Source organism: Micropterus salmoides, unplaced genomic scaffold, assembly GCF_014851395.1.
Source record: "Micropterus salmoides isolate LMB-PRFRI ecotype aquatic unplaced genomic scaffold, ASM1485139v1 Ms_hic_scaffold_21, whole genome shotgun sequence".
Lineage (NCBI taxonomy): Eukaryota > Metazoa > Chordata > Actinopteri > Centrarchiformes > Centrarchidae > Micropterus > Micropterus salmoides.
In genome coordinates, this window is record NW_024041262.1 from 2218593 (window position 1) to 2230554 (window position 11962).

The 11962-nt window shown below is 40.7% G+C and overlaps 1 protein-coding gene across 3 annotated transcripts in view; it reads left to right on the plus strand.

Annotated features, from left to right (window-relative positions):
• The window catches only part of reep3b (receptor accessory protein 3b), a 42012-nt gene extending 30050 nt beyond the window's left edge, over nt 1-11962 (plus strand). For all 3 annotated transcript variants that reach the window (XM_038735160.1, XM_038735162.1, XM_038735159.1), the window contains 3 exons: nt 2876-3041; nt 8761-8894; nt 9075-11962. In XM_038735160.1, the coding sequence (XP_038591088.1) occupies nt 2876-3041; nt 8761-8894; nt 9075-9146 (372 nt within the window). In that variant the 3' untranslated portion in view covers nt 9147-11962. The remainder of the gene's footprint in view (nt 1-2875; nt 3042-8760; nt 8895-9074) is intronic.

Below are 11962 nucleotides of genomic sequence, written 5' to 3' on the forward strand. Positions count from 1 at the left end.
CCTGTCTCTGCTTACATTAAACACAACATTAATCACTGCTTCAGAGCTATGCCTCTCTCACTCTCCAACATTCTACTCTCTTTTTAGTTGTCTTTTCTCTTCCCTTTATTTGTATTGCCTCTGCTTGCCTTTACTGTTTCTCTCGTCTTTTCTCTCCCTCTGTTGTATCATCACTGTTTAGGTCACTATGCTATTTCAAATCCTTTAAAAGCTTTTCATGTTTTTAGTTGGAATTTGATTAACCTTGGCTTGTACAATAAAACCTACTGCATCGCACATAAAATCCATCTGTCTGAACCAAACAGCTCAGAGAGCACTTTGAAAGATTTCTGCAGAGACTGGAGCCATGGTTTGGTTCACAAATGCATCTCAGCATTTAGACCATGGGTACCCAGCCTTTTCAGCGTGTGATTTTATTGAGAAGGAAACTCCTGAGACTCACATTTCAAGCCACTATATCCACCATCCTCTATTATGCATGCAGCATACATACATATTGATGCGCATGTAGCCTGAGGCTGATTTAAATTGCATCTGTAAAGTCTCTACAGGTGTGAAAAAGCAGACTGGTTTTCTGAACATTTATTTTTTTACTGCTTTCATCAAATGCTGCTGCTATTGCCCTGCTTCTTGGTCTGTGAGCTGTAACTGTGCCAAGACCATAGACTGTGGCCAAGACTCACCTCTGACCACGCCCACATGACACACCTGCAGCTGATGGCATACACCCCACCTGAATCCCAGTACAAATAGGCTTTTGGGCTGTTGAGTCATTTATTTAATAATTTTTTTTATTGGAATTTTTTTTTTTTTTACATGACCATTCTGCCGTAGATTGATTTTTAAACAATCCAGTCAGTCCTTGGTTTCCATTCCACTGGCTTTCAATATATAGCATGGTAATACAGATACTATTTTCAAAAGTCTTCCTTGCTGGTGCATGCAAGATAACATGGGCAGGCTGCCTTTAAAAAAGAAAGAAAGAAAATCCTACTAATCCTTATCACAACATGTGTGTACTTTCTTAGTGACCCTTTTTAAAGAACTTATTTTATAAACTGACTTAGACAGTCTTAAACAAGAATCCATGGTATGCTTTCACAAATGTTCAGCAGTAGTAATGTATAGGACATGCACTTTGTAGGTCATAGGCTAAAATACGTCCATCTTTTATGGCTTTACTCCACTCCAGAATTGGTTGCTGTGGCATGAATATATCCTGCAGTTTCTTGGTAAAATTGCTATACCAACAAAAACATACTGGTGAGTAGGGCTGGGCCATATGGCCCATACTTTTAGGCTATGCCACGATACACAATATATATCTTGATATACACATTTTGTCTAAACTAACATATCATAAATTCTCAAATTGTGCAAGCATGATGATCTTGTAGAATATGATTCACTGCTGTAGATTAAACCACCCAACCGTATATCATGTAGTTAAATTGAGCTCAACCCACAGCAGTAAAATGCAAAAATACATTAATGCAGCAGTAATATTAATTAATATTCTAGAAACATCATGGAGCATTTTGCTGCACTGAATGCTTTAAGTAAATGTTGCTCTAATACTTGCATACTTTTACTTAGTAAGGTTTAGAATGGTAGTGGAGTATTTTCAAAGTGAGACTGTGTGTTACATGCTAAGCCTCCTCCTTTAACCTTAGCGGTTTTGTTGTGAAAATGTGGCTCACGTTCAAGATGATGATGTGAGGATCTGCCCAACTTGCCAACTATCTAACCCTCTTGTGACTTTGTTTCTCCTTCTCTCTCTGTACTGACATCCTTCTTTCCTCAGGGTTTCTGTGCTTCAGCAGGCTACCCTGGGAGGTAAAAAACTGTCAGTGTAAGCTGCATGGACAGAACGTTCCATTTCCATTTCATACCAGCATTATTCTCCCATGACACCATGTTCCCCATCCTTTGATTTTCAAGCATGTCTGTTCTTTTACCAGATCTGGTAGCTGAAAATAAATCATGGGGCTTACTTCTATTTTGTACTTAGTGTTGTAGTAAAGGATCAGCCACATTTGCAGATGCATTTTACTCAATATTTAGAACCTCATTTTTCTTTTATGTCCTTCACATTTTTATTTGTTTAAACCTTTGATTTCATTATAACACTTGACATTTACTCCCCGTTTCTTTTTTCCATTTGCTTTATGTTTCATCAAAAATCTCCTCCTCTCCTATCCTGTTGCTGTTGCTCATTTTGTGAACTGTTGTGCACAAAAATGTCTCCGTCATTGCTGAATTTTGGTTTCTACATTTTCTGTGCTTCAGTGTATCCTATTTCTGTATTAGGTAAATTTTTTATAATTCTGTTTTAGACAATATACACTGCAGTCAGGCTTTTTAGGGACGACAAGATCAGTGATTTAATGTTGAATCGGCTGATCTGCTGATCTTATTGATTGGCTGGCTGCTATTCTTTAGCATCTTTACTATTGGGAATCCTGTAAAAACTTTGACTCAGGTTTGAGTAGTTCCCATGTTGTTTTATAAACTACACATATTTCTAAGTACTAGCAAGCTGACATTTCTGTGTCTGACCTCATGAACTGCCAGCCGGGAGATGAATTTCACAGTTGCCATTGTCACTACCAATCCTTGTGCACAGCACTTGTTGTATTTTGTGTCACACTCTAGTCAGTTGTTTTTACAGCCTAAAGCCTCCAGCCCTGCATATATTCAGTCAGAAACACCAGACGTTTTGCTGTATGTAGATGTTGAGCGTACAGTCTGTTGACACTCGTTCATTCATCGGTGTGTTGGATTTTGTCTTGTTGATCTCTGAGAGGTCTGAACTGCTGTTTGCTGGTGATGTAATATTAACTGGGGTGTGTGTGTGTGTGTGTGTGTGTCACAGGGTCAGGGTGCCATCACGGAGAAGCTGCGTAGCCTGAGTATGCACGACCTAACGCAGATAGGCCAGCAGGATGACAGTGGAGGGAACCAGCTCCTCCAGTACAGCTCCCACTCAGCCAACCCCGCCGTCAGAAGATCTCAGAGCACTGATGCTGCTGGCGAAACTGGTACGCACGCACACAGACACACACACACACAGTGCAGATCTATATTTTTCCAGAGATTTCAGTCATATCTCACAGACTTCCTCGTGAGAAAAATCTATCTGCAGCGGAAGCATGTGAAATGCAGATGAAAGCATTCCTGGCAGAAGCTAGTTAATAGACCTTGTGTTAATCACTTTTTGTCCAAGTTGGGGTCACCCTGTGCCTCACAAAATAAAAACCAGAAGTGTTATATGCACAAAAAGAAACAAAGGAATGATCAGTATGCTTATGTATGTGGATCTAGCCAGATAAAATGACCACATTCAACCCCCAAACATGACTCGACGGAATTCAGTAACATTTTATAGTGAAACCATGTTTCTCTGCATGTTTAGTACTACTCATTTGCAAGTTGCTGGCGTTTCTGAGTAGCCCAAACTTCTTCTGAAAATAAGAATATATGTCATGACTTGCTATAGTATTCACAAATGGGAGCTAATGTGGGAAAGTGCCCCAAAAATGAAGACTACTGATGATAAGGTCATGGCATGCACACCAGAATGTTCCTGTAGGAGTACGGACTGTACCCCAGTCTGATTGAAATTGATTTCAGCCTCAGGTACAAAACTCCTCCGCACTCTGAACAAAAATCATCCAGAGAGGTGGGTGTCACTATCACTGCTACACCAAGGGTCAAATAGCCACATCACCTATTTAGTTTTTATTAGGGCCTGAGCACGAAATGTGTGAGGACTCTATTTAAATGCAAGGAATTATTAGGGACCAAACATGAAACATGCAAGGATCGTATTGAAATTGCTTGTATTATTAGAGCCCGAGCACGACCTGTGCGAGGACTCCATTGGAATGCAAGGAATGGCTCTTCCTCTTATTTCAATTTTCCACATTAATTGCATTTTTCGTGGTCTACGAAAACTCATGAAACTTTGCAGATATGTCAGAAGTGGCAAAAATGTACTTGTTATATGGGTCTCCTGCTTGGGCGTGGCAAAATGGCTCCATAGCAACCCCTACAGAATGTAAAAAAGGAGCTTCAGATCGATGTCTGACCCAGAGTTGGCATCCTATTGGACAGGTAAACTAACGTTATCATGTAACGAGCATGGATTAGTTCAACACCAAGCTGATAAAAATATTACTGGAATGCTGCAGTGGGAGTTTCCAGCATGTTGTGTGATGCTGTCTTCGGTGTGTCAGTATCTGTTTAATGGCGGGTCTGTGGCATGGCCCCGATGGTTTATGTTTTGCCATGAGGCAGGAAGTGTAACTTCACTATACACACTCCAATCTGTTGCAAATTTTATATTTTTGATAAGACAATTTTTTATAAGACATCTATATGTCAATATTCAGTTAAAGTCATAGTGCCACCTGCTGGCAACAGAAGGTAAACCCTGTGTGATAATCATTGTGTGTGGTACGTAGCCTATAATTTGCGGGTGTTCTCTGGCGCCACATGGTGGACACAAAGTGGCGCTTTGTGCACTGTCCAAAGCGCATGAAAATTTAGAGGCGCATTGGCCAAGCTGCTGACCGTACCGTGGCACGTGATGTGAGGGCCCGCTCATCTATACTTGCAGCTTTAATTTTTAGTTTTTTCTTTGTGTGCTTCCTTCCTTCCTCCCTTCCTTGCTTGATGAGAACTGCAGGCTGGCTGGCGTGTCACTGAAAGCTGTGTGTGAGATGACTTCCCAGCAGACAGAGGGGATGAGATGAGGTTGGGTGGGATGCTGGTGGAATCTCAAACACACTCTCTCTCTCTCCCTGTGCCTTCTGTCTCTCTCTCTCACACACACAGCCAGTCAGTGAGGTATGGAGAGGGCGAGAATAGCACAGGGTGGGAGGAGGAGTGAATGAATGTATAGGAGAGTGGAGATGTAAGGCATGGATGGAGTGAATTAGAAAAAGAGGTGGATGGATCGAAGGAAGGAAGGCTGGTAGACAACATTAGCATACTGAGAGAGGAAAGACTGTAAAATGTATTCAGCTCAGCCAGCCGGCAGAGTGAGAGAGGTGAAGGGAAGAAGAGATGCAAAGGTAGAGAGATGTTTTTGCCTTCCAACTGCTCTCCTTCATATTGCATGGTGGCCATATTGGAGGTCACTGGTGATGATCTAAATGGATCTTACAGTCTCATGTGCAGACTCCAACCAACAGTGAATGTTTCCACTAACAGGTCCTGTGTGTCTCACAGCCTGATGTCTCTTCTTCCCCTGAGCCGCAGAACTCCATTATTCTAACTCGGTCCCACACACACCGTCCTGCTGCCGGAATACTCACTACAGCATCATATGTGGATTCATCCGCCACTGAAAATAGTCCCAAACAAATGCCTCCTGTTTGTTGGATAAAAACTACAGCGAGCAGCCTTTTCAAACATGAAACTATATACAGTATTTGTGAGGCGTTGAAGATTAGCATCTACAGTAGGAACCAATGGACTTGGAGCTGAGATAACAGACAAAGTAGGGAAGTCAGAAATTTGTGAGAAACAAACAAACCCATTGGCTTTAGTCGTTTTATGAGATTTGTTGACTAATGCAGAATATTTTTGTTGAAAACACTCTCACAAGTGAATCTACTGTTCTGGTATACCCAAATAGCAATTCCTCAACTTAACACATTGTCCATTAACATGTTTTGGGATCAGTCACCTTTTTTAATAGTATTTTTTAGGCTATATTTGACTTAGTTGAGAGTACAGTAGAGAGATGACGGGAAAGGATAACATGAAACAAAGGTCTTCAGCAGGGATGTTGCGATTACGTGCTCAGCGTCTTAAACCCCCCAAGGTCACCAGGACATTACATTAAGAGTGGATCACTGATTCATCATCAACATCTCTATGATAAATGCACATCACATGTTCACCAAACCCAAAGTGATGTGCTCACATTGCTTTATTTTATCTGACCAACACAAAAAAACTAAAGCTATTTATTTTACAATGATATAAACCAACCTTATCTTAAATCTTTATGTTAAGGGAAAAGGGCAAAAACAAAAGCCATGGGTAAAAGAGTTTGTGAAACAAGATTTAGGCAAATATTTCTCACATCTCTGAACCCATTCAGATTTTTTGATCCAGACATCCAGTACAGTGGAGGTGGAGGAGTCATCAGGAGGCATGTAGAACTGAATATCATAATTTTCGCAACAAACAAGATCTATTTAGAAATTAAAGAGGCTACTAATACTTGATAAATGAGCTAAATGATTATATCAACTGCCAGTGATTCATTTTCTGTCACTTAACTGACTGACTTGACCTGTGTCAGTGCAAATCTTTTGACTAATTGTATATTACTTATATTAAGGCTGCAACTTATTATATTCACAATTATAGCATTCAAACCTTGCTGTGTTCTATTATTTGAAGCAACAGAAGATTTATTTTCTAAATTGACCCCAAAATACTAACATATAATATAAAATAATATAGGTGAGTTTTGGGGCTGTGCCTTGAGAATGAAAAGTAAAGCGAAACAGCAGGTTAACACATTGTATGTTTCCAGCAAAAGAAAACACAAACATTTTTTTTTTTCTGGAAAAACATAAAAAGATTCCAAATTCCTGGCTGGCCGAGCTGCTCCAGGTCTTTGCTTTTGGCAGATCTAGACGGAGCATTGTTTAATAAAGCCCTCAGCTCTCTACATGACAGGAAATTGGAGGCTTTTACCGCAGAATAGACTGGTGATGGATGGAATGACTTGAATTTCTTCTCCACAGTCCAGACAGAGAATTTAGCTCTGTGAAAGAATAAAATCCACCCTGGAACATTACTCTACCATGTTATTCCTGAGCAAATGAGACTGGGAGCCAAGCAGGCTGGGAACACTGAACCACCTGGTTTCTAGACAAGAGTAGTTTCAGCTGCAGGGTTAAACAGGACTGTTCAGCAAGACTGAATTCTTTCATCACTACCAAGCGCAAAATTACAGCTCTGCTGTGTTTTTGTCTCTTTGGGACAAAAGGCTGATTACCATCCAACCAACACATGCAGAATTCAGATGGTATTTTTGATCTGGTATTGGAATGAAAAATCTCATGTGAAGCTGGCCTCTTTCTCATCCCACCCTGTTTCCTCTGGGAGGTGAAAGGTTTTCTCTTATACACTCCAGATGTGACAACAACTGAAGCAGCAGGCGCTAGAACCAGAACAAACAGAAAACACATTGCCGTTCAAATACTAACTCTGCTGTATAAAACATTAATGGACACTAATACTGCCTGGGCATTGTTTTAGGCTTTGCTTGGATGAGAGAACATGACCTGGTGGTACTACTTTAACATAACAATATAATATTATATAACATAACACAGGTTATACGGTGTTTACAGGGAACTTGACATACTATATATATTTAATAATAAACCTTATTTCTAAAGTTGTTTGTGAGCACAGAGTACAGTCTGCTCTATATGAAACGCGCTATGAGAGAATGGTTGTGAATTGGGGCTATATAAATAAAACTGAATTGAATATCAAAACGGTTGGTAGTAATAATTTGGTCTAAATTAAAGAACATGTATTAAAGGCAATGCTAATTAGATTAAAACTTGAATCTGATCAACAATGAAACCATCTTAATGACTGAGCAGAAAAATACCCACCTTGTGTGATGAATCTGTATTCACATATAAATGCTTCTCTTAAAATCACGGTAATGGACGTCCAGTATTTTAGCCAAATACTGGACGTTTGGGCTGCACCGGTAGACATGTCATGCTGATGACAGATTTTCTGCAGTGTGAAGCGGGAAGCTTGTGTATGACCTCTCTAACTGCTTTGTTTCTGTAAGGAGAGACAAAGAGAGCGGAGCAGGGAGGCAGCTGTGTTAGCTGAGTGTCTGCTGACCTCTGCTGGAGCAGCAGCCTCACTTACAGTTTGAATTCCTTTAGCTCTCGACAATACAACATAAAATCAACACATGCCACAATTCAAAGGGGCTTTATTGGCATTGAAACACGTGTTTACGTTGTCAAAGCAACACCAAAAAAGGTACATAAAGAGAAGAATTGTGCTTTTGCTGTTAGAAATACAAATGGTGGGGAAGAGCAGGGTCTCAAACATCGGTTCAAAATCTTCCACAGGTGTGAACCTGGGTTGAGATCTGGTATCTGTAAAGGCCTCACCAAACCAACCAGTGAGCCTTGCTGCACCAAGCATCTGCATGGGATGTTTCTCCTCTTTGATTCAGCTTTCTGCTTTCATTTGGCATTTTATAGACTTGCAGTTAAAAATACAAATAAGTGGGAACTACATAATCACTGCAACCTTTTTCAATCAATGTAATGTGTGTGTCCTCAGGTTGTGGCATGTTCATATGTATTGGGCAGCCAGAAATGCCCTGTTTCCTCCTCCTGAGAGCTTTTTAATGCTGTGAGAGCTCATTTAGCTCTTTCTGTCTTTGACAGTAGACATTCTACCACTTCATCCTCTCTTTTTAGGGCCAAATAACATACTTTGGCTTTTAGTTTCTTCTCTCCAGTGTTCCTAAAGTTTCTTTACGCTGTGTTCTAATGTGCTTTCCTCTGACTGGTGGTAAAGCAGTGTTGTTGTGAGGCTGGTCAGAGAGCCTAAGAGGGGGCAGTTGGTGACCTGTTATCTCCACCAATCACAACCCCGGTTAAATTGGAGTCCATGTGTTCAGCAGGTTCATGAGCAGTTTTCTGAAATGTGTGTGTGTGTGTGTGTGTGTGTGTGTTTGTTTTTTAGAGTACTTTTATGACCAGGAGGAGAGGACCGATGAAGAGAATGAACCAACTTTCTCTGAAGACGAGGCTGTTAGTCAGAAAGGACTGAGACGATCGCAGAGTGTCAAGATCTCACGAACCAGAGTCCGCAAAGATGTAAGTGCTCCTTTCTGTTGGAGGCCATCTACCCAGAAAGCAAGAAGCGTCTGTACTTTTTTCCTTTTTTATAGTCTACAACAATCAGATGTGTAAGGCGAGGAGGCAAAGAGAGGAGTTTATTTTGAAAGCTCTCTGTGTACATTTATAACAGAGATCTTCTCATGATGTTGTCACCAGGCTCGTTATGGATCCCTGAAGATTAAAGGCAAGAAGAGACCAGCGCTGAACTCTGTCAACTACGGAATGTGACGAGACTACTGCTGATGCACACACACACGCGCGCACACACAGCAGAGCTGTCTGCTGATTGGTGGATGGTATTGTCAGCCTATATTCCAGCTCTTCTCAGTCTGACTTTTCACTCTGCTGAACTCGTATCTCTTTGATGATGAGCTTTCTTTTCACATATTTATTACCTAATTCATCCAAAACCAGTGACTCTCAGAGAACTTTAACACTTTTATTTGGGTTGATGGCGACATCATGTTTTTTGCATGGACTATGTGTTTCATCTGTTCATTGTAGTTTAATTGTAGTTTTTAGGTGTGATGTTATATATGTGTAGTCTTTTAGATTTTAAGTTCATCAGTTCGTTTGAGTCTTTTGTTTAATTTCATGCAAGCTTTGTGGTACCACAATCTAATAAGGTATTCTTTATAAAGAGTCATAAAATTTAATTAATGGCTTAACAAATAGTTAAATAACTTACTAATGCTTTATAGTGCAGCTATAAGCCATTAGGAACAACAACTTTGGATTACCGTGTTGTTAATTTGTCTGGGAAACTAAATGGCATCTGGACCAAAATAGGTTTAAGTGGGTCACAACTTATCAACACTTGATAGATTAACAGAGAGTGAGGCGCAACACAAACGTGTTGGCAAACAGCTGCTTATTTACACGTCCAGCTGACACAAAATATAGGTCCAATATTCACTTTCCTTTTAGCTCACATAACAAGTAGTTCTGTTGTTTTAAAGCACAATTATGCAATTTTTGACAGAAGAAATAACACATTCTTCCTGTTACAAATGAAATCAAATTACTATCTGTAACGTGAAAGGTGTCTCAGTGACAAGCTGCAGGTCCTCAGATCCACAGAGCTTTTTTGCATCTTGTAGCTCATTGTTGTTTTACGGCCTGTAACTTTACCATGTTGTTAACTGCTCTCATAGAGCTGTCTCCAGCCACAGCAGACATCTATATTAGGAGAAAGAGTTCTAACTGTACACTACCTGCTCAGCACCAAATAGCAGACAGTTAGCAACTAGCTGGGGAGGACAGTGGGATATTGAATATAAAACTTTATATACTCATTAACATTTTAAACTGCAAACACAATACCTGACCAAAGAGATTTTTTACAATCCAGCAATCCAAATCTGTTTCATATTAATGGCTTGTAAGTGGCCTAGAAATCTTTTATTACCCATTTAGGAAGCACTGTGTTTCAGTTTACATACCTTTCTATGAAGAATACCTTATTGAAACATGGTGCCAGTTTTGCTTCTGCTGCCTTTCAGGTATTTTATCAATGAGGAACGTGTTCCTAGTTGAACCTCTGACACTAGTGTTGGAGTCCATTAACTTCTGTATGGCTCGGTGTACTAACGCAGACGACTTTTACCCAGAGGGACACGTGTTGGTTCAGACACATGCAACATTCCCTGTCTCAGTGGAGATGATACGAGAGCCCTGAGTGTCTGCAGGATGCCAGCACTTCTAACATGTACATGAGCTTTAGGAGGGGGCGGGGTTGAATGAATCAGAGGTGGGACTGAGTCTGAGCACCAGCAGATGATCCTTTAATCCTTTTCAAAGGGTGGAGATGGAGAACTCCAAACTAAATGAATGAAACAAAGTGATTTCCGGGTTCTGTGTGAGAATTTCAGCCTTAATAAAGGCCCATAACTCCCACTCACTATTAATTGTGATTTCGTATTTTTATATGACTGTGTCTGATCACAGCTCTGGTTGTAAATTTCTAGTGGTATTACTTAGCTTTTTAAATGTTGTTTTGTGTGTGTGTGTGTGTGTGTGTGTTTTGGATCAAAATGGTAACCACCCGCACGTTTTGCACATATACCTCCTCCCAAACATTTTTATCAATGCTGTTGTTGCTTGTCATCTCATTTTATAATGTACTTGTGTGGGAGGATGCAGCACACAGCAAATGCTAATTTGACATTTTAAAGTTTGGCTTGTTTTTGTCCTCTGGTACTGCAGTCAGTGCTATACTGCTGCCAAGCTGTAGAAGGTTTAGCAGAGATGGAACAGTCCCTTAAATACAGTAGTTTCTGTGTCTGTGAGGTTCTGTGTGACGTGAGTTTCATCATTAGCCCATGACTGCGTGGAATATACATGCCAACTACACACACCAACTGCACATGTGTGGACATGTCCGTCTAAGCACACACCCAAGTAGTATAAACAGAAGAGCCTGTCCACCCTGCTGTCCATGGCTCTTTTTCAATACAGGTGGGATACTAGTGCTGAGTTGTAAGCAAGTAGATCAGGCAGAGCCAGGTCCATGGAAAATCCACAATAGTGTAGTCCAGACATCTGCCCATGTTTGCAAGTCTACGGGGATGTCTTGCATCTTCTCCTTCACCTATGTGGACACTCTGTATTAACAGGCCACATGTCTGTTTTTGAGTACATCAGGGCCTTAAGTTTTTCCTTTTGTTTATCGCTCATATAAATGAGTCTAGGACAGCCTCTGAACCCCTCCTCCCCCCATAGATACAGTATTAATCAATACCCTCTTAAAGAGACCTTATGGGGTGGCGTGGTGTGTTTACCAGAGGGCCAAACAGGCTCATGGGCAGGAAGGCGTACCCTTTTTAGCCTTTGCTGAGGTGCGATAACACGCCAAACTTTCTCATGTCATGAGGTCCTTTTAATGCTCATAACTGACTAATGATACCAAAGCTGCATGTACTCACCCGGAGCTGTGTGGTCAGGGTTTTTGATCTGTGTGGGCAAAATGTCTGGTGTGTGAATTGCTGGATTGTAATTGCAATACAATAAAGGCTGTCCGATTACAGTAAGGGCAACAAATGAAG